At 44.5% G+C, this 27881-nt stretch overlaps 1 protein-coding gene across 1 annotated transcript in view; it reads left to right on the forward strand.

The window, feature by feature from the left end:
* The first annotated feature begins 2907 nt into the window (after nt 1-2907).
* Nucleotides 2908-27881, forward strand: part of LOC137420261 (uncharacterized) — a 72643-nt gene continuing 47669 nt past the window's right edge. The window contains exon 1 of the mRNA XM_078766090.1: nt 2908-4057. Within this exon, the coding sequence (XP_078622216.1) occupies nt 2908-4057 (1150 nt within the window). The remainder of the gene's footprint in view (nt 4058-27881) is intronic.

The following is a 27881-nucleotide window of genomic DNA, read 5'->3' on the forward strand; positions in this document are numbered from 1 at the left end:
TTTGGACATAGCTCGGTAACTACTTCTGCGATTAATTTAAAACCTTGAAAAGGCACATCCTCGGGTCCCCAGCAATATACCTGGCAAGTTTAAAGTATATCGGACCCGTGGTTGTCGAGAAACAGCGGTCACAGACAAACAAACGTACAAACGTACAAACAAACACACAGAGATTACTGGAATTATAGATAGATGCAATGGACTCCAAAATGTAAATGTGTCATGATTTTTTTTTTTTTTTTTTTTTTGTATACAACATCGAGGCTCGTGAAAGAGCGAAAATATTTGTTATATTATATCGCCTTTATCTGTCAATATTGTTAAAACTAGGGCATGCCCGTACTATATCTATATCTAAAATTATATCCCCCCCTCTATTTACATGAAATGGTTTGGTCCATGAAATGTTTTGGTCCATTCGCAACGCCAAAGCGAACGGCGAACGCTTTACATAAAAAATGGTTTGGTCCATGAAATGTTTTGGTCCATTCGCAACGCCAAAGCGAACGGCGAACGGCTTGCGAGTACAGTGACAATCCCCCCGGGGTTTTAATTAGTTTTAAAACGGAGCTTGGCAACCGCTGGCGTTCTTTAGCCGGCAGCTTCGCCTGCCCGAACGCCGTTACAGTACCTTCGACCGCGAGTTGCTCGGACTTCACTTGGCGGTCAGGCACTTCCGGCATCTGCTCGTGCGAGTACAGTGACTTTCCCCCCCCCCCCCCCCTCTATTTACATGAAATGGTTTTTATTAGTTTTAAAACATAGTTTAACGCCAACATAGCGCCAACATAGTTTGCAAACGTGAAATAAATGAATACGCTCTCAAATGTGCCATCCGAGGCAGAGTGTGTTCGCCACGTTCGGCACACGCGATAGCTCGCTGCTCTCTGATTGGTTGAATCGTTTTTTGGACATAGCTCGGTAAGTAATTGTCCGATTAATATGAAACGTCGAAAAGGCACATCCTCGGGTCCCCAGCAAAATACCTGGCAAGTTTCAAGTATATCGGACCCGTGGTTGTCGAGAAACAGCGGTCACAGACAAACAAACGTACAAACAAACAAACGTACAAACAAACAAACGTACAAACAAACAAACACACAGAGATTACTGGAATTATAGATAGATGAAGATCAAATAGCTGTATGTTGAAATATGTTGAAAAAGTCAAAACTTTACATGGGGTGTACTTACTCTTTTCACATGACTCTATATACCCCTGATGCTTATTAGTGTTTATGAATGATTGCTGTCCTGTATTCTTTCTTAGATGCTGTTTGAGATCGATTCTGATTAAACTCGAAATGAGAAGCAGTTGTGAGACTTTGATTTATACAACACAAGCTATTGGAGAAGAGGCAGGATTTAATATCGGAAGTAAAAATGGATTTCATGACCTTGCTGTGGTAGGCTTTGGAGTTGGCTGATTGGTCTGCAGTTGTAGGGATCTGTTTTTCCACCTTTCTTGTGTAAAGCGGTAATATTCGCTGATTTCCTAGTTGATGGCAGATGACCTTGAGGAAAAGAGAGTGAAGAGAATGGAGAGAGGCTGAGATAGCGCGGCAGAGCAGGATATTGGGACCCGTGGGCTGATGTCTTCTGGTACAGTTGCAGAATGAGAGACGCGGTTTGACAGAAACTTCTCCACCTTGTTGGGAGAGAGTGACAGAGTTCAGGGGCAGCTGGGTACTACTGGTTATGGTGGGTAAGAGCGATGGGTTTGGGACACAGAATTTTGAGGCAAACACAGAGTTGAGGCATTCAGCTTTTTCATGTGCAATGTCAGGTGTGTAGCTGTTTGAGGTAAGGGAAGAGGACCAAACACCAGAGACAGATTTGACCAGAGCTTTGTGAAAGGAAATTTGGAGAATTTTTAATGCCGGTAAATTCCAGAATTTATTTTTTTATGAAATTTGCAATCTTTATTTGATTTAAATTGAATTACACACTTGAAAACTGTTGAACACAAATCGCCTAATTGTTACTTCCACTAACCTACAGTTTAGCAGTGCTGTACATGTTAATAGGGTGGTGCATGACGGTGATGTGGAAGACCAATTCAATAACGCTTAACATCCGGAATTTTTCAAATTAACGATCTTTACTTCCTTATTATATTTAAATTGAAGTATACATTCCAAAGCGTACCATGTTCTAAGAACTCTCAACATGGTTGTCAATCTAATTTCCTTGCAAAAGACCGATGCTGATTTGTTCACAGGTGATATTTATCCTGCAAATGTGGAAGGCAGACAACACAACAACGATTCATCTGTCACAGAAGATTCACAATGTGCTTCTGCAAAGGAAGGTTCAGATGATATTTACATGAAAAATGGAAGTGCTTCCTGTTTAGAAAGTGGTGAGTGGAAATGTAAAAAATTGACATGCAATCTTTTGTGTTGAGAAAATATATCTTTTTTAGAAAAGTGTCAAATATTTTGCATTTTGATTTTGACCAAAAAATAAAATGTTGTGTTCTTTATTTCCATAGAACAATCCAGAAGTAATATGGGACAAATAAGGTCCAGTCGCAGCTTGACGGTGAGGAAAAAGCCATTTTTGAAGAAACAATCACGACATCAAGACTCACTTCCGATAAAATACAAGTGCATGCCTGGGCCTCGCAACACCAAGACGAACATTAAATTAAACAAATACAAAAAGGCTCCAGAAAGACGAATACGTTATAAGTGTAATGTGGGCAGAATGGATTTTGCCTCAACAAGTAACGTCAAAATACACATGAGGATCCACACTGGAAGACGTCCCCACAAGTGCTCGATATGTGATAAAGGTTTCTCTCGAAAAGGCAGTTTAAAAATGCATATGAAGCTCCATACAGGAGAGCGACCTCACAAATGCCTGATATGTGATAAAGGTTTCTCTCGAAAAGGCAGTTTAAAAATGCATATGAAGATCCATACAGGAGAGCGACCTGACAAATGCTCGATATGTGACAAAGGTTTCTCTCAAAAAAGCGATTTGAAATCACATATGAGGATCCATACAGGAGAGCGACCTTACAATTGCTCGATATGTGATAAAGGTTTCTCTCGAAAAGGCAGTTCAAAAATGCATATGAAGATCCATACAGGAGAGCAACCTTACAAATGCTCGATATGTGACAAAGCTTTCTCTCATAACAGCAGTTTGAAATTACATATGAGGATCCATACAGGAGAGCGACCTTACAATTGCTCGATATGTGATAAAGGTTTCTCTCATTGCAGCCATTTGAAAAGGCACATGAAGATCCATAAAGGAGAGCGACCCCACAAATGCTCGATATGTGATAAAGACTTCTCTGAAAAAGACAGTTTGAAAAGGCATATGAAGATCCATAAAGGAGAGCATCCCCACAAATGCTTAATATGTGATAAGGGTTTCTCTCAAAAAGGTGAATTGAAATCACATATGAGGATCCACACAGGAGAGCGACCTTACAAATGCTCGATATGTGATAAAGCTTTCTCTCAAAAAGGCGATTTGAAATCACATATGAGGATCCATACAGGAGAGCGACCTTACAAATGCTCGATATGTGATAAAGCTTTCTCTCATAAAAATCATTTGAAAAGGCATATGAAGATCCATAAAGGAGAGTGTCCTCACAAATGCTCGATATGTGATAGAGGTTTTTCTCATAACAGCAGTTTGAAATTACATATGAAGATCCACACAGGAGAGCAACCTTACAAATGCTCGATATGTGATAAAGGTTTCTCTCGTCACAGCAGTTTGAAATTACATATGAGGATCCATACAGGAGAGCGACCTCACAAATGCTCGATATGTGATAAAGGTTTCTCTCGTCACAGCAGTTTGAAATCACATATGAGGATCCATACAGGAGAGCAACCTCACAAATGCTCGATATGTGATAAAGTTTTCTCTCGAAAAGACCATTTGAAATTACATACGAGGATGCATACAGGAGAGCAACCTTACAAATGCTCGATATGTGATAAAGCTTTCTCTCGAAAAGACAATTTGAAATTACATTTGAGGGTCCATACAGGAGAGCGACCGCACAAATGCTCGATGTGTGATGAAGGTTTTTTTCGAAAAGGCAGTTTAAAAATGCATAGGAATATCCATACAGGAGAAGAGACATCTGAAATACCAAGATATGAAAAATGAGGTTAAGAGCCCCCAAGCCCTCTCCCTCCCACACTTCTCCCTGCTCTCAAATGTTGTGGTTGTGTGCTTCCCCTTCTCTCCCCATCTTGGCTTCCGCTCCCTCTTTTGTATATTTTGTTTGTCTGGTTGATTTGTTTGTGAAATAAATGTTAGCTCTTTCACGAGCCTCGATTCAGTATACCAAAAAAAAAAAAAAGAGATTTTCGAAATTGAAGAAATCTGAAATTGTACCACTGATAACCGGAGCAACAGGGAAGCCGGATGATTAAGAAAACTCAAACTGAGTACGTCAAAAGCATTCTGGGGAATATCATGACAAACAAACTACAGTGGAGGCTGACAGTGTACAGTGAGGTTCAGTGAGGATTCTAACAAGAGCCCTTGGAACAAAGTTATGAGTGAATTTTCACAAACTGGTTCATGAATTGTTATCGTTTACCGAAAATGGAGGTGGAGATTTTGAATTCTGGGAGAACTTCCTTTTTGCTTTTTTTATTTTTCGATTTTTTTTGTTCTCTTTTTTTTTATGATCAGCGTTTCGGAATTTTGTTTTATGTCTAATTTAGTTGCCTGTCCCTATTTGGTTATGCTCAGATGGCCTGTTTCCATTGCAGTTTGATCAGCAATTGTGAAAAAAATCTTTGCTGTAGTCCACGTTTCATTGCCATGTGTGATATGGGGAGAACACCCTTGTTGTAAAATTGTTTATCCGAAGAAGACTCCTGCCTATGTTTTTCATCAAACTTGAATTTGTGAAGAGTTTCACAATAAAGAGAAGATAGGTCCTCAAAACACAAATTGTTGTCTGTGTTATTTTGAATATGTAATGGCACATTATCATCAATGATCTATCAGTCAGTGGAGAGTTTGGAGTTGTCCATATCCCCATAAGTAATCCTGATCAAACCGAGAGTTGTTCACCAAAACAGTTGAAAGCCTTGCATAGCATTTACCATCATGGCATGACTGCACTTCATGCCATCACTGATTGCTGCCGAGCAGTTCAGTTACACAGGTCCCAATGTGGAAGTCCACACAGCTGGTTGCTCCCACATTTTTCTCAACACCAATGGTAAAGCATTGTTAATGGAGGGCATACCTTTAAATACAGACTTCCAAAGAAGAGAAAAGTGGGACAACCCCCTCCCCCGACTAAAAGGTTGAGATTCAAGTCGATGTGGCCACCGGCTAGACCAAGCAGGAAGAATTATTCCACAAACTAAAAAAACAAGTACAGATACATTCAAAGTACACAGCCCCCTTGCCAAATAAATAAATAACATCTTCCAGCATGCGGCATTGCCGCTTTATCCTCTTTACTTTATTTATTTATTGCTGCTTTATTCTTTATTGCCGCCCTCCCTCTTTACCCTCTTTACTTCCTCTCTTTATTTTTTCCTTAATTATTCAGTTGGAGCCATGTCTTGTGTATAAATAAATAAGTAAGAATGCCTCAGAGGGAAATAAGTGCTATGAGTAAGATCTGCTCTTTTGTGCCTTTCTTGATGTTTGGTTATTGTTTGATGTGCTTGTAAATACGTGCCCCATTTATTATTGAATCTTGTGTGCTTCTAAATACGTGCCTTTTCTTTGGTATGTGGTTTTACATCCTGTCCGTTTTTGTCTCATTTCCTAAATGGCTTGATTTAGTGTGTACAAATAGATAGACCGGATGTTTTGCTTCACCGATCGCTCATGCCACTGGCCATAGTGCACTCGCGGTTCTGCTCAACCATATGTAATGAATACATATATGGGTTCTCTCTCACATAGTTCATTCTCACAGCACAGTTCCTCCTAGTGTTGGTGCATTTAACTTTGCCATGTCACATGACCTTTCTTAGTTCATCTCAGCTTCAACTTGAGTTCCTGAACAAGTTACTGAAAACAGGTATCTTTACCTCTGCCATTGAAGGTAGAAGGAGGTTATGTTTTCACCTCAATCTGTTTGTCTGTTTGTTGCTTGGCAAAAAAAATTTTTTAAGACAAGTATGTTGATCTCTTTGGTTTGTGTGTTTGTTTGTGTGTTTGTTTGCTTGTCTGTCTGATCATTTATAGTTGCCTACAGGTAATTTCAAACAGATCTTCAGGAAACTTCACCAAGTGGTGGGGTTCGTGGTCTGACAAAATCCTCTATATTGTTATGATTTTGGGATAGAGGAATATCTAGATCCAGTTAGATCTGCATACATAGGTGTCCGGCTGTCGTGATGGGGAACCTCACTTATAATTTCTGTGTAGCCCGAATGTTGGATTAAGCTTGTATCTTCATCCCTGTTATGAGGGGGTGGGGCATGCTAATTAGTACGGGGATTATGGGTAAAATTCCCATGTGTGTCGTTCCCTCTGTGAGCATCCCAGTGTCCCTTATGGCAATATATCCCATAGGCATAGACATTAGATAGGCCCATTAGCGCACTACACATTAAATAATTCCCCCACCGCCACAATGACTTTGGAAGAGCCAACAGGCAGCAGCCACGCAGTATGCCACCATGGGTGACAAACATCGTGCCAGGCAGGCTGAGAGCCACGCCCAGGAGAATGTGTAATTGGTCGGGGAAGGGACAAAAAGCTTCCCCGTAATTGGGGTGTAAGAAAGGTAAAGGAACAGCACACTGATTGGCCACCGACCGCTGACACCTCGGCCAATCAGTGCGGAAGACGCAAACATTTGGCCAATCAGTGCGGAAGGCGCAAAACGATGACTTAGAAGCAGGTCGCTGATTGAAGGACAAGCGCCGGTGATGTCAGAAGGTGAGAAGTAAACGAGGTACTGGTTGGTAGAGGGAGAGAGCGGCTGTCACACCGCAAGTGACAAAACGACTTGCTCGCCGGCATTTTGGTTCTCTCTTTCCCCTCTTCTCTTCCCTTGGCCTCTTGCTCCTGACTGTTCCTTCATGTTGGGCCTTCTCTTGCTTTGGTCCTGGTGGAGGAACAAGCAGTTCGGACAACGGTGGAGAGAAGGAACGCCGTCTATTCTCTTCCTTGCCTTGGTGTACGAACGACGAGCGAGGCTTGTGTTGGAGCGCTGACGAGCCGGCGCGTCAAGGGCCGCTCCTTGCCAAAGACCAGGCAGTTTGCGCCAAACAGAGCTGCGTCGGACGACGTGCTCGAGCCAGACAATCCCTCACACTGCCAGATGGAGATAAGCTCACATTCACAAACACTCGACAAGACAATTATTTTATTCAATCTCCCTTTGTCTCGTATTTGAAATGTGTGTGGGGACGTCCCAATTTAGAATTAGTTCTTCCGTCGCATTTCCTTTGTATCGGGTTCTGTGTCATAAACCTGTTTATTTTTGTACATTTTACCTCCACGTTCGTTTGAGTTATTAATTTGCAGGTTGAAGACGCTGGTGCGCGCGAGCCATGAGGTAAGAGCTCGCTGCTTCTTCCTCCTCCTTTTTGCCCGTGCTTGCATAGTCAAATCCGCAATTGATCGTCGCCTCGGAGTTAAAGCACGTTCAGACTATCCGTGATCCCACGGTCTTAACCAAGAGGGTATTCACGCGCCAATATTTTTCATGTCAAAAGGTCAACATAGGCCAAAGATCAACCACTTTTTTTTTTCAAATTTCTAAAATCCTCAATTTTTATCCGATTTGACCTGAAATTTGAATCGGATTTTCATATCAGCAAACTGAGTTCAACCAACAACTATTTTAGAGATCAACATCGGCCAAAAGGTCACCACTTTTTTCTAATTTATAAAATCCTCAATTTTCATCCGATTGACTTGAAATCTGAATAGGATTTGCATATCAGTTTACTGAAACCAACCACCAACTATTGTTGAGGTCAACAACTGCCAAAAGGTCAACATAGGCCAAATGTCTAAAAGTGTCAATTTTCATCCGATTAACTTAAAATTTGAAGACGATTTGCATGTCTAATCATTGAATTCAACTCCTAACTATTTTTGAGGTCAACAGAAGCCAAAAGGTCAACATAGGCCAGATTTCTAAAATCCTCAATTTTCCGATTGACTTGAAATTTGCATCGGATTTTCATATCAGCTAACTGAATTCAACCAACAACTATTTTTGAGATCAGCATAGGCCAAAAGGTCAACATAGGCCAAAGGTAAACCACTTTTCTATTATTTTGGGCCTTCAGTCTTATTGGTGTATAAATATGATGAAAACGTATTGAAATGAAAACTTATATAAGTCTTATTGGTGATGAAAACCTCTCGTATCTGAGAAATCGTAACTTCCGCCATTTGCTTGCCTTCTCCAGCAAAGGCCTACAGCACGTACGCCTAAGGCACGTACAGTGAGCCTACAGCCTTGGGCAGGTTCTGGTTGAAGTATTGTACACATCTGTGCCATTGAGAATCTTCAACAGTTCCATATAAGTAGGGGGCCCTACATATAAGTAGGGGAATGGCCAATAAGTACACCCCTACGAATGGACAAATACCGACTGGAATGGCCAAACACTCAGACAACTGGACCTGCAAGCTAGAAGACATTTATCACTACTTCAAATACCTAAAATTAGAATCAGGTGCACCAGCTCAGTTGCAAATGATTAGAACATCGTTAGAGAGGATCTTGGAGGAACCTGTCTTATTTAAACCTCAGCCATTTAGTTTGGTTCGCTCTTTGATGTTCATGTGTGTGGCGTCACCATGCCGAGATCAAAAGAGCTTTCTGAAGCCTTCAGAAAAGGTTATAGATGCCTATGAGTCTGGGAAGGGATTTAAAAAGATCTCCAAACAATTTGATATCAATCATTCGACTGTCCGGAAGATCATCTACAAGTGGAGAAGATTCCAAACAACTGCCATCTTGTTCAGGCCAGGCCGCCCCAGCAAGTTCAGCCCGAGAGCAGACCGCAAGATGCTGAAAGAAGTCTCTAAGAACCCCAGAATGTCATCACGGGACCGACAGGTAGCTCTTGCCACTGTTGATGTCAAAGTGCACGAGTCTACCATGAGAAAGAGGCTGCACAAATTTGATCTACATGGGAGGTGTGCCAGGAGGAAACCTTTGCTGTCCAGAAAGAGCATCAGGGCAAGACTAAAGTTTGCCAATGAACACATAGGCAAAGACCAGCACTTCTGGAACAATGTGCTCTGGACAGGTGAGTCAAAGGTAGAGCTATTTGGCCACAGTACCAGAAGACATGTTTGGCGAAAACCAAAGACAGCATTTGACCACAAGAACCTGATACCAACTGTAAAGCATGGTGGTGGAAATATTAGGGTTTGGGGCAGCTTTGCTGCATCGGGTCCTGGGCAGCTCACCATCAAAGAATCCACTGTGAATTCTTCATTTTACCAGAGGGTGCTTGACGATAATGTGAGGCCATCTGTCGGAGAGTTGAAGCTCAACCGAAGGTGGACCTTGCAACATGACAATGACCCTAAACATACCAGTAAATCCACCAACGAATGGCTGAAAACAAAGAAATGGGGGGTCCTGAAATGTGCAAGTCAAAGCCTGGATCTAAATCTCATCGAGATGTTGTGTGGGGATTTGAAACAAGCTGTGCATGCAAGAAACCCCTCAACCATCGCACAGCTGAAATAATTCTGCATGGAGGAGTGGGCAAAAATTTCTCCCAGTCGATGTCATAGACTGGTAGACAGTTATAAGAAACGCCTACTTGAGGTTGTTTCTGCCAAATGGGGCAATACTACCTATTAGAGCCAAGGGTGTATTTACTTTTTCCACATGCGAAATTTGCATTTATGCTTATTTAAATTATACAATGGACTACAAAATGTAAATGTTTCATGATATTTGTTATATTATATCACCTTTATCTATCAATATTGTTGAAATGAAGATCAAATAGCTGTATGTTGAAATATGTTGAAAAAGTCTAAACTTTGCATGGGGTGTACTTACTTTTTCACGTGACTGTATATGCAGAACTCAAGACAGGTGTTACGTAGCCCAGATTGTCATCTCAGGACAGCTCAGATTTTATCATCCCTATTCCCTTTGTGTGTCAAATGTCAAACACAGTTCATATGATTAATGTTCATTAATCCATGGTTTGCGTGCCAGCTTGAAAACAACATCTTGTGGGGTTTGCAAACTTTCTTTACAACTGTAACATTCCAGGCTGGGTCACTCAGACAACTGGACCTGCAACTCTCATAGCCTCAAGCATAAACATCGTCGCAGCAGTGCCACACGAGTGGACTTACAACTTTTTCTCTTGCTTCAAGCAACAACATTCTCGACGTGGCCTGTGATATGCCTTAGCCCCAATTACTGTACCTGCCTGCACTCACAGCTTGGTTAGTATATACTGTTGCCGAGCAGGAAACATATTTATTTAGTTTAAACGTTCAAAGTTCAGTTTTATTATCTTCGTTCTGATTACAATTATTTTTATTCTGCTTAGTAAATAATGTCTGCTCCACAATTCGTCCATTTTGTCCTTGCAGGACAATTATGCTTGTTCTGTAGGACAAATCCCTGTCTGCAATGAAATTGTTAATTTACATCGGTCTTAGTCAAACCAGACCAGCGCTCCATGTGAGGCTGTCAATTCTGGCAGATGAATGCAACCTCTAGATCTTTGGGGTGCCACCACATCCTCTATTAAAGAATGAACCATGGAGTTGGATTGCCTGGAAGTTCCACCAGAGAAGAGACTCTCCATCCACCAAGGGTAATTACCCAATTTCGTGCATATCAACATCGACCTCCTCCTGTCCCTTTTCAAGCACGCCATAGGTCTCTGTATATCCCTCGAGAAGTACATTTGGACGTTGCATTTATTCTGCAATTTTCGGTTCGGTATCTCCTCCTGATGAACTTTCCATATCTCCTACTGCATTTTGATTCCTTCTTGAAGCCCACCGCCGATGAATTACTCCACTCATTAAACATGTTTCCTTCCTTGTCAAAATTACGTCCAGTGTCGTCAAAGCCATGCTTAACCTCATGCCCAATCACCATACCAATGCCGCCGAAGTTCAGAGATTTTGGTTGTCCCTTTGAAAAAAGGTCATTGCAGAATTCCAGCTGGGAACACTTTATGGTTGCGACTGGGCAAATAAAATGTGTTGACCTCTGCAGTGTTCCCAACCCATGCCTCTTTGTCGACAGGTTGTCGAAGTTTTACGAGATTTTTCTGCATTGCAGCTTTGTTATTCACCAGAATGTTTTCAAAGTAAGTATCCTCTTCATAAGAAACTTGTGCAAAGTCGTCGTCCAGTTTTGGATTATCATCGAGCAGGATGTAGTCTGCATAATCAATCCATTCCATTATGGCTTCGGCCTTTTCTTGAGCTTTGCTCTTTGTTTCCTGGTCCATCCAATTGATCTCAGCCAACTTCTTGATGAAAACCTCTCGTATCTGAGAAATCGTAACTTCCACCATTTGCTTGCCTTCTCCAGCAAAGGCCTCACGCACGTACAGTGAGCCCACAGCCTTGTGCAGGTTCTGGTTGACGTATCGTACACATCTATGCCATTGAGCATCTTCGACAGTCGTTCCATATAAGTAGGGGGCATTACAAGTTTGGGCGTTAGGGATCATTCAGGGGGATTCGCTCCCATCGCAGCTTGATTGTTGCCTGGAACAGGTTCCCGGTTCTCTGGATTCTCGATCATCACTTCCACAGCACGTAGCGTGTGTCGTACTATTACTTGTAGAGGTTCATGTACCACCATTGCTGTAGCAAACCTTTTCATACACACTCCGATCAAAGCTTTACAGCAGGATATTATTACAACAATGAGCATGACTCGGCGAGCTCCGCGCACCTCACCACACGTCTTTTCAGAGGGATAGGCATCTTTGACCATTTCGGTGTCTTTTGGGTCTTTTGAGTCTTCATGGTGTTTTGGGACTTCAGGGCCATTTGGGTCTTCAGGGTCTTTGGGGTATTTTGTGTCTTCGGTGTCTTCAAGGGCTTTTGGGTCTTGAGGGTCTTTTGTTTCCTTTGAGTCTTTAAGAGTCTTTGGGGTATTTTGGTTCTTTGGGTATTTAAGCGTTTTGTGGATCTTCTGGATCTTTGGGGAGTTTTGGGTCTTTGGGGTATTTTTGGGTCTTCGGGGTGTTTTGGGTCTTTGGGGAGTTTTGGGTCTTTGGGGAGTTTTGGGTCTTTGGGGTGTTTTGGGTCTATGGGGTGTTTTGGGTCTTTGGGGTGTTTTGGGTTTTTGGGGTGTTTTGGGTCTTTGGGGTGTTTTGGGTCTTTGTGGTGTTTTGGGTGTTTGGGTTGTTTTGGGTCTTTGTGGTGTTTTGGGTCTTCATTGCCTTTAAGAGTCTTTGTGTTCTTCAGGGTGTTTTGGGTTTTCAGGGTGTTTTGGGTCTTCTGGGTGTTTTGGGTCTTCAGGGTGTTTTGGGTCTTCAGGGTATTTTGGGTCTTGAGGGTCTTTTGGGTATTTTGGGTCTTCGGGGTGTTTTGGGGTCTTCAGGGTATTTTGGGTCTTTGGGGTGTTTTGGGGTCTTCAGGGTATTTTGGGTCTTTGGGGTGTTTTGGGGTCTTCAGGGTATTTTGGGTCTTCAGGGTCTTTTGGGTCTTCAGGGCCATTTGGGTCTTCAGGATCTTTTTGCGCCTCAGGGCCTTCAAGGGTATTTGGATCTTTGGGGTGTTTTGGGTCATTGTTGTGTTTTGGGTCTTTTGGGGTGTTTTGGGTCTTTGGGGTGTTTTGGGTATTTGGGGTGTTTTGGGTCTTTGGGGTGTTTTGGGTCTTTGGGGTGTTTTAGGTCTTTGAGGTCTTTGGGGTCTTTAGGGTATTTTGGGTCTTTAAGGGTATTTTGGGTCTTCAGGGGTCTTTGTGGTCTTAAGTGTCTTGGCGGAATTAAAGGGTCGTCAAATGTCTGAGGGGTCTCAGCAGTCTAAACGTAATTAAGAGGGTTAATTAAGAGGGTGTTCATTTTATTTGAAGAAGAAGAAGACGTTTCCTTCGCATGTAAACATAACGACATAACCATATACGTTTGCTCTATTATAATGAGAAGATGGCCACAAATATCATCAATCCTATGAACACCCAATTAAGTATCCATGCTCCCCATTTCCCCATTGATCCCTTTTAACCATCTGATCTATAATTGTTTGGGTGTGCAGCTTCCCTTCCGGACACCCTTTATGTCTATGATCAATCCTTCCCATGTTATTTTACCCCCCCCCCCCCCCCATCCGTGGCAACCCACACGCTCAAATTACAGACAGCAGTTCCCAATGTCTATGCCTATGCAACAGGTGCGTGCCCCCAGGGACACCGAAAATGTTTCTATTTGTGGGGTTTCGCAACTCCCGCACCACCTACCCCTAAAATGTGTTCCCCAAACATTCAAAAGTTTACTAGGTGTCCCACATTTACATATTACTTTGCTACGGTGATTGCATTTGCCTTTTACATGGACCCATCTCAACCCATCTGGAAAATATCTCAAATAACTCCATTGGACATGCATGCTGTCACAACACACATCCATAATGACACTCTTTGACGTCACGATGATTATGCCTCGGCCCACATTATTACGTCATTATAATACTTGTGCCAAATTTGATTTAAACCCATTCAGCTGTTCTCAAGTTATCACATGTTTACCTGACATGGCCTCTGACTCTTGGCCTCTTGACCCCAGATTTTAATCGGTTCATGTTTACCTCATTATACCTTCCTGCACCAAGTTTGACTAAGATCCCTTCTCAACAATTAAGCTCGCAGACCATTAAAACACCAATCTCACCGATCTGCACGCAATCGAGTCTTCTCTCAACACCTTCCACATCCATGGCCCATAGAAGGGTCAGACCCACATCAATTTGGGAGACCGCACCTCAAGAGATACTTTTACACAGATGTTCAGAATTTATTATTCGTATGACCATGAAATTATTTGCCACCCTTGCCAGAGGAGAGATTAACCCACTCGGGCCCGTTTGTTTGTTTGTCTATCTGCTTGTCCACACAGAACGAGTACACTTTCCTCTGCAACTGTTAGTCCGATTGACAAAAAAATTTCACCACAGGCGAAATTCCACCTGTAAAATCTTATATGATAATTATGACTTCTTCGGTCATGTGGTTTGGTGGCTACAATTCCAACAAACATTTTCCCTTAAAATTATATCTCTTAAACCGCTTCATTGATTAATGCAAAACTCCCAGGCAATGCAACAGTCGTGAAGCAGAACACGCACCAAAATCCCAATATGATTGGCCCCGCAGTCCAGCAGCCAGGAATTGTCGTTGCCTGGGAAAAGAAAAACCTCCTCCCTCTTCTTTTTCTCCAGTCATCTGAAAAGGTCTTCTCCAGTCATCTATGAATCATCTTACTGTTTGAAGTCAGTAACATCCTGTTTATTACTTGCGTTGTCTATAGCCCAGAATGCCAGTGATAGCTTGCCTTCTCTCTATCTCAAACAACCAACAACGGCAGACAGGACCATTCGAGAGACAGCACACCCAGTGATGGTCAAGAACAGAGGAGAGTAGGAAACGGTCTCGATCCCTACTCGTCCACAAGAAAAACCTTTGTTGTCTCAACAGATCTGTCCATTCGTAGACATAAATAATACCTATGAGAGGAAACCCCAATAATCTATTTCTACCTTATTTTGAAACATATTTCACAGATTTTCCTCCATCAAGCACTGATTTGAACTCCATGGTTTGCGATTCATCTCCGGTAGCCAGCTCTTGACAACACACAAGACAACTGGTTTGAATTGATACTTCACCACCCTTGGCACACCCCGAACCTAAAAGCCGCACAATGCGCCAACCTTGTCCAGGTGTTCAGCTCACACAAGATCCACAGATCAAGCCGAGGAGTGGAAAAACTCCTATTATTTAATTTTTCAATTATACCAGCGGCCGAGCAAGGTACCCATCTGAATGGTTCCATCCCCAGTCAAAGGCGAATCAACACATGGCGAATTCACGAATATCAGAGTCAGAACAGAGAAACCCTCACACCATTCCTTCATATTTATCCTTAATATCTCTACAGCATTATTCCAATTATAAATTGATACTACTAGCAACAGTACCTCCCTATGGGCGGGGCTTCAATTGGGAGGCCCAAATGAAAAGGCAAAATATCAGAAATTGAAGGTATTTTTTATTTTAAACGATTTATATAAACATCCGTTAAATCATATCACACGCAAATCATCAAAATCTAAACAGAATTTGTAGAATTTCAATAAAAGCCACACCACTGTTCATATCGGTAAATATTATTCCATCGTGTTTGGAAAAAATTGGAAAATTGGAAAAATTGGAAAATTGGGGAAAACTTGGAAAAACAATATAGACTATTTTACTCCAGGGGCTCCCAGGAATACCCACCCAAAATTTCGTTGCGATCGGTTCAGTCGTTTTTGCGGTACCTGGGAACAGACGGACGGACGGACAGACATTTGGTGAATTATAGTAAGATAACAAAATACTGTGTTAAATCACGATTGTATTGAGGTCTTAACGGACACTTTTAATCTTGGCTCTCATAGATCGACACAACCATCGTAATCCGAGAACTTTTTGAATCTGCGTATGTAATATTTTTCGTATTAAGCGATATCTCTTGAATGCATTATCCGATCTTTACGATTCCTTCACACGATTCATTCAAATCTCATGTTAGATCTGCGTGGATATTAATTACAAATGCACACAAATGCACATCCACTTTCAAACATCTTTGAAAATCCTTTTTTTAATCCCCACAATCGGACCATCCCCCGATCTTTCAACATACCCCATGTAGTGAAATTATACCAAGGTGAACCCAGGGTGTGCTCGCTACAGAAGGGGCGTCTATAAGACCCGGGACAACCGGGGCGCGCGGACACTCCAGCGGAACCTCTCTGTTGGACCATTGCTATATTGAATCGACCATTGCTCATGAAATACTCTGATTTTAATGCCTGTTGCATGCATGTATTCTTACAGGATGTACTACAGATCTAAATGATATTAAACCTACCCAGAGGTCAAGTCGTGTCTGAGCTTGATTTTCACGACATTTAATATCATTTAGATCGCCGGAATGGCTGACCACAAGATGATCGTGGTACCGATTCTCGGAGCCGACCCTCAAGCTGAGCGATCAGCATCGGAGTTCACTCACTGGCTCAAAACGCTGGAGAATTACTTTGCTGCTCACGAAACAGAGCCCACCGCAGCGATGAAGCTGTCCGTGTTACAGTCGAAGGTCGATCACACCGTTTTCCGGAACATTTCTCGATTTGGGACGTACGCTACAGCTCTAGCCGAGCTGAAGCGCCTCTACGTAAAGACACGGAGCGCTGTGCACGGCCGGCATCAACTCTCTCAGCGGCGACAGCAACCATCTGAATCGATTGATCGCTTCGCGCAGGAGTTGCGCTACCTGTTGGCAGACTGCGTGCAGGACGTCCGGACCCACGAGCAAGTGCAGGACGACTTGCTCCGAGATTCATTCATCTCTGGAATTAATTCTGGAGTCTTGCGGCTCCGGCTCCTGGAGGTCGCGGATCTGACATTTACAGAGGCACTATGGCTGGCACGCGTATACACAGATGCCCGAGAACAATCCACCGCATATGATCACCCACGAGTCGTGGCGGGGACCTCGCAACTCGCGCGACCGGAGAGGGCTACCGCCGAGGATACGGAGGAGGACCCGACCACTACGGCCGAGTCTCTGGGAGCTCCTGAAGCGGACTCCGCTTCCGGCCTCACTGCTGCCGCCGCTGCCCTGCCACGGCCTGACCGGTATGCAAAATGTTATTTTTGTGGGAATCGGCAGCACGCTCGCTCTGAATGCCCGGCCCGGGAGGCTACATGCCACCTGTGCTCCACCAAGGGCCATTTTGCAAAGGTCTGCAGGAAGGCCGCTCGGGGCACGCGTCCCCGAATGGGCTCATCACGGAGCCAATGGATCGAGCGCCGGACGGGGCGCCTCACTCGGCTTTGAAGAGCCGCTCTCCTTCTCGCGGGCCTCTGGCTACACGCCCGACCTTGGTGAGATACACCGGGCCGCCGAAACAAATGGCGCGAACGCGACCGGCCACAGCGCGACCGACCTTGACTGGCGTTCGAACGCCTACTTCAAACAAGCGACATGCTCCTGCTTTGGGAACTCCTCTCGATGTGCGGCAAACGCAGCACGTGACTCGAGCCCCATCTGACGGCAGCTTTTACGAATTACATGCACCCACTTTGGCATATGAATCTGCAGACGGCAGAGATCTTTCTCACGTGACTCGAGCGCCATCTGGCGGCTGCTCTTACGACCTACACACACCCACTCTGGCAAATGAAACTGCTGATGAGTCAACTGACTTCAATGCTCCTGCTGAGGCCCAACCTGCCGACGCTGCCCGAAGGATTGCAGCCGGCGTGGGATCCACCCGCGAGGCGCGATCTTCTCGCCCGGCCGGTGCAATACCTGCCGGGTCTGCCGGCCTTGCGCAGGCCATCATTCCGCTCACGGTCGCGGGCGTTTTTGCGCAAGCTTTGATTGACACGGGGTCCACGGATAGTTTTATCGATCAGCGACTTGTGCATCAACATGGGTGGCCGGTTCTCGGGACCACCCGCCGGATCTTCATGGCCTCTCAGGGACTTCGGTTGAGCACAAAAGGGGCGTGTCGATTGAAACTTGTGATAAAGGGACGCACGTTCCCGGACGTGTATCTCATGGTATTACCTGCTTTATGCGCTGACGTTCTGTTAGGACTTGAATTCCTTAAGCGGCATGGACGTTTGGAAATAGACTTCGGTGGGCCGGACACGCTCAAATGGACATGGAGCCACTCTCACTGTTCCACAACCTGACCACTGATTGTACCCCTGTAGCCGTCAAATCGCGGCGCTACTCTCGCGCGGACGCGCAATTCATTGCGGAAGAAATGGCCCTGCTCTTAAAGGACGGTATTATAGAACACAGTAGGTCACCGTGGCGGGCCCAAGTCTTAGTGGTGCGGAGTGAGGCCCACCGCCGGCGCATGGTAATCGACTATTCGCAGATGATTAATCGTTTTACACAGCTGGATGCCTACCCCTTACCGGGGATGGACGCCCTGGTATGCCAGGTGGCCCTGTATTCCGTTTATAGCACTCTCAATCTGCGTAGTGCGTATCATCAAGTCCCCATCTCTAGGGCTGATCGCGTCTTTACAGCCTTTGAATCGGGTCAGCGGTTGTACCAGTTCACGAGACTTCCCTTTGGGGTAACTAACGGAGTCTCTTGTTTTCAGAGGGCTATGGATGACCTCGTTGCAAAGGAGAATTTGACCGATGTCTTTGTCTATCTGGACAATCTTACGGTTTGTGGGTATGACCAGGAGCATCACAACGCTAATCTGAAACGCTTCCTCGAGGTCGCACGGAAATATCGCCTAACCATGAATGCAGCTAAGTGTCGATACTCTCTACGCACGGTAGACCTTTTGGGGTACACCGTGACCCATGGCTCCGTCTCTCCGGATAAGGAGCGTCTGCGCCCTTTGCTCGATATGGCTCCGCCTAGCGATCGGGCTTCGCTGAAACGCGCTCTAGGGCTGTTCGCCCACTACTCAAAGTGGGTGCAAAATTTCTCCGCAAAGCTCCGCCCCCTCATGGCCTGCGACACTTTCCCCATGGGCCCGGCCGCCCTGGCGGCCTTCGAGGGCCTTAAAGTCGACATCGCTGGCACCGCTGTCGCGACGATTGACGAGAGTGCCTCTTTCGTTTTGGAGAGTGATGCCTCGGATCATGCGATAGCGGCGACTCTCTCCCAAGGAGGCCGCCATGTGGCTTTCTTCTCGCGGACTCGCACCTCCGCCGAGCGGAGGCATTCGTCTGTCGAAAAGGAAGCGTATGCGATCGTCGAATCAATTCGGCGATGGCGGCCGTATCTGCTTGGGCGGAGTTTCCAAATCGTCACGGACCAACAGAGTGTTGCGTTTATGTACGACACCTTACATGCTCAGCGCATTAAGAATGAGAAAATCACCCGTTGGCGTATCGAACTCGCCGACTTCTGCTACACCATCAAATACCGCCCGGGGAAGGATAACCTGGTCGCTGACGCCTTATCGAGGCCGGCCACTTGTGCGGGGGTTGTAACTTTGGAGGGGCTGCGCACTTTGCATGGCACTATGTGTCATCCTGGGGTAACGCACTTCGCGCATTTTGTGCGCGAGGGCAATCTGCCGTACTCGATTGAGGACATCCGCCGCATCTGCCGTGATTGCGCGATCTGTGCGGAACTCAAACCGCGTTTTTATAACCCTCCTATGGGGACACTCGTTAGGGCTACTAGACCGTGGGAGCGCTTGGCGATGGACTTCAAAGGGCCGCTGCCAATGTCGAGCAACTCTCGCTATCTGCTCACTATAGTCGATGAGTATTCCCGATTCCCCTTTGCTTACCCGTGCGGGGATATGTCGGCTGCCACGGTTATTCGGTGCCTGCAGAATTTGTTTTCTATGTTCGGGTATCCGGCCTACGTGCATACCGATCGGGGTGCGGTGTTCCTGTCCCAGGAGGTGAGGGGCTACTTGCTCCAGCATAATGTCGCTTCGAGCTACACCACCCCGTACCGGCCCCAAGCGAATGGGCAGATCGAATGCTTTAATGGGATTATATGGAGGGCCGTCATGCTAAGCCTTTGGACCCTCGGCCGAGGCCTCAATAAATGGGCGTGGTCACTACCTGCCGCTCTAAACTCGATACGGGCTCTCCTATGTACTGCCACCAACCAGACTCCTCACGAACGACTGTTCCACCACCCTAGAAGCTCCGGCAGTATCCAATCTTTACCCAGCTGGCTCGCTGAACCGGAGCCCGCCTATCTCAAATGAGCGGTTCGCGCTAGCAAGTACGACCCCCTTGTTGACAAGATGCAGTTCCTCCAGGCTAATCCCGAGCATCCTCGCGTGTTAACGGCAGATGGCTGTGAGTCTACTCTCTCCGTACGCCATCTCGCCCCATGTGGCGACGACGACAGGGATATCGACGAACCCGTCTACGAGTCTATGGACTCTACCGAAGCTTCCCCTATGGAACTACCACCGTTACTCCCGTCGTCCCCCACTCCCATGCCCGAAGGCGCAGGGGCGCCCCTCCGACTCCCACCTCCGGCGGCTATTCCGACGCGGGGGACTCCGGGCTTGGGGACGCCGTGCCCGGTAGATTCCGAACACGAACTGGCAGGGAAGTTCACCGCCCCGACCGCTACGGGTGGACCGACTGACGTGGATTGACGTGACCCATTCGTTTATTGCTGATGCTTGCTTGCAACCTGCCGAGCGGCAGTATAGTTCTAACGGCGGGGAGAATGTAGTGAAATTACACCAAGGTGAACCCAGGGTGTGCTCGCTACAGAAGGGGCGTCTATAAGACCCGGGACAACCGGGGCGCGCGGACACTCCAGCGGAACTCACTGTGACATAGTCCTGTAGTTTGAATGGTATGTACACCCCTAAATGCTGCGCTGACTGTCTGTCCTCTCTGTTGGACCATTGCTATATTGAATCGACCATTGCTCATGAAATACTCTGATTTTAATGCCTGTTGCATGCATGTATTCTTACAGGATGTACTACAGATCTAAATGACATTAAACCTACCCAGAGGTCAAGTCGTGTCTGAGCTTGATTTTCACGACACCCCAGGTAGGCTGTGACGTCATAATCGCTTCGACTCATCGTGCACCGAGCACACAGCCCGCCAGAAAGACTTGGTGCTGCACCTGGGAATCACCCTCGGGGCACACACCTTGGCCGGCCAGAATGAAGTTTTACTTCCACAGATCGATTACCATCCGCCACATCACGTGATCTCACTCGATTCACGAAAGCTTCGTACTGTTGTAACTTTGTCGCCTCGAGATTGCGCAAATACTCTGGTTTCATGCGAGTACACACTAACCATGCTCCCGAAGAAGGTTCGCACTCGCATCCCGTTAACGCGCATCCAGCTCTCTTCGGGCCTTGCACAGGTAACTAGAACGGCACTCGGTAGAGCGCATACCTCCACCGGGCCGAAAAGTCTGTTCTGCATTCAACTGATAGGCCAGATTTGCATAGAACCTCAATATAATTACAACGTTGTAAACTATTGTGTTATATATCATTTCCCCCCCCCAAAATTAACTTTTTCCCACTACACGAGCTACCAAACTAGAAAAATAGTCCTCAACCTGTAGCACACCTTGGGGTGTGTTCATTTACCAATCAGCTTGCTATCGCTTGCCAAGCCAACCGTTCCTTACTAAGGGTTTTGTTGAAGTGCTTGCTTGAGTACTTAAGCCACTTGAGCACTCGACAATAAACTTTATTTTTCCCTCCTTGCGTCTCATCTATCTTATAATGATAGAGCAAACGCATATGTTTTTGTCTGGGACCAAAACGTCTTCAAATAAAATTATTAACACCATCTTAATTACGTTTAGACTACTGAAACTCCTCAGTCCTTTGACATCTGATATTAAAGGGTCGACCTTTGACGACGCTTTAGTACCCCCAAGACCCTAAAACCACCAAAACACCCCAAAGACCCAAAATACCCTTGAAGGCCCTGAAGGTCAAAAATACCCTGAAGACCCAAATGACCCCAAAGACCCAAAATACCGCGAAGACCCAAAATACCCCGAAGACCCAAAACATTCTGAAGACACCAAAGACCCTTTCGACCCAAAAGACGCTTAAACACGCTGAAGAACCAAAATACCCCAACGACTCTTAAAGACCCAGAGGAAACAAAAGAACCTTAAGACCCAAAAGCCCAAGAAGACACTGAAGACCCAAAATACCCCAAAGACCCAAAATAGCCTTGAAGGCCCAGAGGATTTAAAAGATCCTGAAGACCCAAAAGACACCAAAATGGTCAACGATGCCAATTCCTCTGAAACGACGTGTGGTGAGGCGCGCGGAGTGCACCGAGTCATGCTAGTGTATACAAAACAAAAGAAAACCATTGTGCAGAGCACGATACTTGAAAAATCAATTTCCAAACACTCAAAAACAATTTTGCCATGGAAACATCAAATTGTCCATTTCATGAAGATAAAATTTTGCAAGGAATGAAAGCTCAGTAATGAACACACCAATTACTACGATTTAATTCATTCCTTTTTCCTTTTCACCCCGAGACAATTACTTGCTTGCAAAATACCATTGTTCCATCTTTCAATACAGTGCACACATATCGAGAGATGGATCTCGTGATGTTTTTTAATGGTTTAAGCATTTTTACACTGGATTACCAATTCAATTATTCTGATTTTTCCTTTGAAAGAACAAGCTTAATTCTTTTTAATCTCAGGTTTTACGATTTTCACTCAAAGTGCCATTGATAACTTGGACTTCCATGAACACACACTGGAAGGTACAACAACGTGTGGCACTACCCACAACATCTACCAATATTCAGGTAACAATGATGAGGTATTGAAAGCTGCTACATCAGGACCATGAACCAAAACACCTGGAAGAGCTCCATGGGCAGGAATTCAGTACTTCCAGACTAAGGTGAGTGGTCCAACCTTGAGACATCGACAGCAAAGTCGTTCCTTGTTCGGCCGGAAACTTATACAAGAACCAAGAGCGACTAATGTGATTACAGAAATGTCATACGGAAGCTGAGAGAAAGAGAGCCTTTGGAAACTGATGAGCAGAAGAGTCTCATAACTTGGAATTCCTTAATGAACTGCTTACAGAGGATGAAAAGACTTCTTGGTTCTTGCCGAAGACAGAGGATGCAACTCGATGAAAAACAGAGGATGAAAAGAATGAAAATATATGATTTTTTTTGCAAACACATCTGCTGCAGGTGTTTGTCGTTCTGCGACAGCACAAAGACCATCGCTGGGTTCATCCCATCAATAATCATCGCCCTTCGTGCAGCTATAGAGGATCATTCAGATCAATTATGGAAAACGTTATTCATCGACCTGACCAAGGATATCGCAACTTACAAATTTTCCATGCTTATGCACTTCTTGACCAATGCAATCCGCTTTCTTGGCATCTAAAGAAAGAGCACGCATGTGGCAAATCCAAGTCGCCCGCAGCTGAAGAAGCAGATCGACATGTGGATATTTGTGTTGCAGTCCTTGCATCACATGAATGGGGCCTACATGAGGCCTACAAGAGGCAGCTGAAGAACATCTTCCCTGCTCTGCCACCAGACTCCGGTTTAACGGAATGGTGAATGCACAATTTCAAAGACTCTGCCAAAGAGCGCACCAAGTTTCAATCCGAAAGGGACTTGTTTCTGGGTGACATTTTAACCTGGATGGAAACGACTTTTCCAGACAAATATATAATGAATGCTTTTCATGTCTTTTCTCCAATGACAGTTGATGGAAAAGAAACCAAGGAGAATCGGAATCGGAGTCAAGGAATCGGAGAAGAAGCCGGAGAATCAAGTTTGACGGACTTGTTGAACTTTACGCAAGAGGGAACCTCTTGAATTGGAAAAATGCCGACAGACCGATTGATCTCGAGGCAGTAAGACTGGAGTGGACATTGTTGTAAGACGTTGTTTCGAAGTACACGTGAGCGCAGGAGTTTTATTCACGGTTCGTGAAGGTGAATCCAGATGATTATCCCAATGTGAATCGGCTTGTGGCTGTCGGTCTCACCGTTCCAGTCACCTCTGTTTTTTTTTTGTTTGTTTTTTTTTGTTTTTTTTGTATATAAGATCGAGGCTCGTGAAAGAGCTAACATTAATCACACAAAAAGACAAACCAACACACAAAACACAAAAAATAAGGGGAGCGGCAGACAAGATGGGGAGAGAGGGGGAAGGACACAAACACAACATTTGAGAGCAGGGACATCGGGAGGACTTGGGGGGAGGTGGGAGAGGAATAAAACATATGAACACTGCAAGGACTCTGGGGTGAATTACCGGGGGTAGAAAAGATCAAGGTTTTCGATGGGGGAAGATAAGACATGGTGGTGAACAGCTGTTTGAAAGACCTGGAGGGAGGAGTGGGATTGAAGGGAGTGGGGGAGTTTGTTCCAGAGGCGGGAGAAAAGGGGAATGAAAGAGTAAAGGTGAGCAGAGAGCCTATACTTTGGCAGTTTAACCATAAGAGGGTTGCAGGCAGATCTTGTGCGACCTGAAGGAATATTGGGGGGACAGAGCACATAGAGAGCTGGGGGAGCAAGGCCGGAGAGGAGTCGGTAGAAGACAGAAAGACCACCAACCTGCCTGCGTTGAGTGAGTGAAAGGCCCTCGGAGTTGACTACATCGCAGGAGATTCCAATGATTCTGAAAGCTTTGACCTCAACAGCGTGAAGCCGAGCAAGGTGTGAGGCAGGAGCACCAGCCCAGAGGGGGGAACAGTATTCCATTGAGCTGCGGATGAAAGCCTTGTATGTGGTGAGGAGCTCAGGTGTGCCAAGGAAGGACTTCGCACGACGGAGGATGCCCAGTCGGCGACTGGCTTTGGAGGCCAGCTTGGAAATGTGGTTTTCCCAAGAAAGATCATGGCAGATAGTGAGACCCAAAAGCTTGAGCAACAGAACTTCTTGGAGAGGATTGTTGAGAAAGTAGATGGGAGGGTTGTCCAGTCGGTCCTTTCGGAGAGACATTGTAAGTGTGAGATTTGTCAGGATTGAAAGACATGTTCCACTTGTTTGACCAGTCTGACCATGACCATGTTTGACCATGTTCCACTTAATGGTGAACGTGGTATTCTGAAGTACAATGCAACAAATACAGACAATGGGAATTTATTGAGAGTTGAGAATGTTGATTGGTTGATAACTTTGAACTCCGAAACCTCTCACTTCCAAAACTTTGACTATGAGACGGCCTTCATCGAGTGGTGCTCCATGAAAGAAAGACTGGCGTTTGACTTCAGGATAAAGAAGTACTAGATGTCTGAAGCTCACTCAGTGACTATGCAGGACCTGGAGGATCCGGAAGTAGATGTCTGACAAGAACACCCTCTCGATCTGAGCAAGGACAATGAATGAAAAAGGAGTTCATACTGTCAGTTTGGAGTTATTGACATTTTGGAATTTCTTTGCTTGTTTTGAATTCCACTTCTTGTGTTGGTGCTGGAATTGAAAACTGCACACGACATTCATTTTGAAATGTGACATTACAGGTTGTATTATGATTACCTGTGTTATTGTTAATCGTGTTCTTTTATTTCTATACGGTTATGTTATATTTTGTTTGACTGTGATGCTCAACCGAATTTGCAGCCTGATTACTTTTACATAAAAATAACTCAACACTAAATCTGTGATTAGTTGATGTTATTGAGATTACAAACAACATAAAATACAGACTTCTAATGTGGTCGAGTTTACCATGAAATAAATGTTATTTTCTCCATTGTCTTTTATGTCTTTTCTTTTATAATGACACTAATATATTTCATCAAAACTGTATAAATTTATTATTATTATTTTTTTGCCAATATGCAAGAATGAGTTTCGTTAAAAGTGTCTCAATTTGATTAAAAGGGGATTCGCGAAGAGGTCGTGGGTTGTACGGACGTGCTCTCCACATCCACGGAGAGCTTCCACGTGGATGGATCCCCATTTCCTCTGTGGTTCTCAGAGATCCCGGGGCATCCACGGGGAGCTCCCATGTGGACGGATCCCATCTAGTCCAGGGTCCTCAGAGATCCTGGAACTTTTCTGGGTTTTAGCCAAGTTTTTTTTACCTCACACGTTTAAAGCCAAAAGCAGGATTAATCAATCAGTTCACTTTGTCTGTCAACAGACGTCACTTTATGATTGAGGAACAACTTAATTTAAATTGAATGTTTTATGTTAAACATGAATCTGTAAACAAACCTGCAAGTTTAGCAGAACTTTGGCTCTGAATTTGTCCCGATCATGCATTCGCAGAGAAGGGAGAAGTTTTTTTACTGTCTGGCAGTCAAGGAAAACTTAAAATCATTCCAAACAGGAAACTTACCTGTTTTTAAGGATGTCATGAAGGACACAAACAACGGCCACAAAAACGAATGTAACCTGTGAAATAAGGTGGTGTAAATTGTAAAAGACGCTGCATCAGTGGGTGGTAAAATACCAGAAAACAAAATTCTACATCTTTAAAATCTTTACTTTATTTCAATTGAATTATGTATGTGAACACTGCAGAACGCAAATATCTGCTGAAAGTGCGGTACAGGTATGGCAGCACTTTGAGGTAGGCCGAAACATGAGGAATGAGTAAGGCCTGTCTGCAGAAATTAAATACTTTTCTCCTGCACCACTGAAAGTAACAGACAACCATTCTGATATGGAGAGTTCGATTATCTGTATATTCATACATCAATCTGCCTTTTTACTGCACAAAAACCAATGGCAAGATGTTTTTGTTTCAAATGTGGAAGCAATTGCAAAAAAATTGGCGTGAACATGTGAATTTTTTTCGATGCCCCTTCTTACCCACACCCCCCCCCCCCCTCCCAATTTGATTGCATGAAGTGGATATCTTTTAGGAAGTTTCATACATGAAGCATGAAGCATGAAGTAGAATTCACAGAGCTGCATGAAGAAGTAAATGTATTATACTTTACCCCTTTATATGAATGTAAATGTATAACCCTTTAATTGAACTTTCGTTGAGCGTGACTTGGTAACTCCTAAGACACAAAAGTAGTCCAGCATGCACAAGAGATTTTTTTGGAATGTCCCTTCTTTTCTATTGTTTGGCATTTTATACAAGCCATGGAATGTCCCTTCTTTTCTATACTTTGTTACGTGGCACGTGACACAAAGAGACATTTATACAATGTCTCTTTGTCACGTTTCTATACCATATTAAGTGGCTTTTTCTATGCCCCTAACATTTCTCCCAATTCAATTAATAAATCGCCAGATCTCAACTTTTAGCACTTGAAACGTCGCCGAATTCTTTTTTGATAAGTTCTGCCAACTTAATAGGATTATTAGGACCCAACCAATAATTTGACTTGGGGATCTTCAGGGAAAGGGGCAAGGAATACATCTACTCGGAATAGGAAGAGCTGATTAGTAATGAACACACCCCAGAACTTTCATTGGTGTGTTCATTAGAAATTTTTTAGTTCTTGCCAAATCGACGATTTCTGAACTATTTTGGTTGATCTTGTGCGTTATTGTGAAAGAAATGATTTGATTTTGGTGAATATCTGGATCCGGTTCTGGATCTGAGCATTTTTTCAGAGATTCTTCACCAATGAGAGATCGGAGAAAAACCGATATATAGCACGAGATGTGAAAAACCTGTGGACGGATTATAACAAAACTTGGTTCATGAGTTGGAGAAGTGACAAGAACAAGCGATTCGGTTTTGTTTCAAGTGGGATCCAGATTTGAGCTTCATAACAAAACAGAAACTGTTCACCTGGTGCAGGTGTGATATCTACCGAGTGCTGTTCAAGTTGAGCTATTTTTCGCTTTTTATCACGGCTCGATAAGATTGGTTGCATCATCATCCTCAGGTAGTTTGGATGCATCATCATCCTCGTGTAGCTTGCTTGCATCATCAGCCGCGGGTAGTTTGGTTGAATCATCATCCTCGGGTAGTTTGGTTGCCACATCATCCTCGGGTATTTTGGTTGCCACATCATCCTCAGGTATTTTGGTTGCCACATCATCCTCGGGTAGTTTGGTTGCCACATCATCCTCAGGTAGTTTGGTTGCCACATCATCCTCGGGTAGTTTGGTTGCCACATCATCCTCAGGTAGTTTGGTTGCATCATTATCCTCAGGACAGGAGTTCTGATTTAAAAAACCCCGCAACGTTCCGCCGAACTCACGGGTTTTTCCATTTACTCATGAACCTTCTTTTGTCATTTTACAATATATTA

The sequence above is a fragment of the Myxine glutinosa genome, chromosome 1 (genome assembly GCF_964187855.1).
Source record: "Myxine glutinosa chromosome 1, kmMyxGlut1.1, whole genome shotgun sequence".
Classification (NCBI taxonomy): domain Eukaryota; kingdom Metazoa; phylum Chordata; class Myxini; order Myxiniformes; family Myxinidae; genus Myxine; species Myxine glutinosa.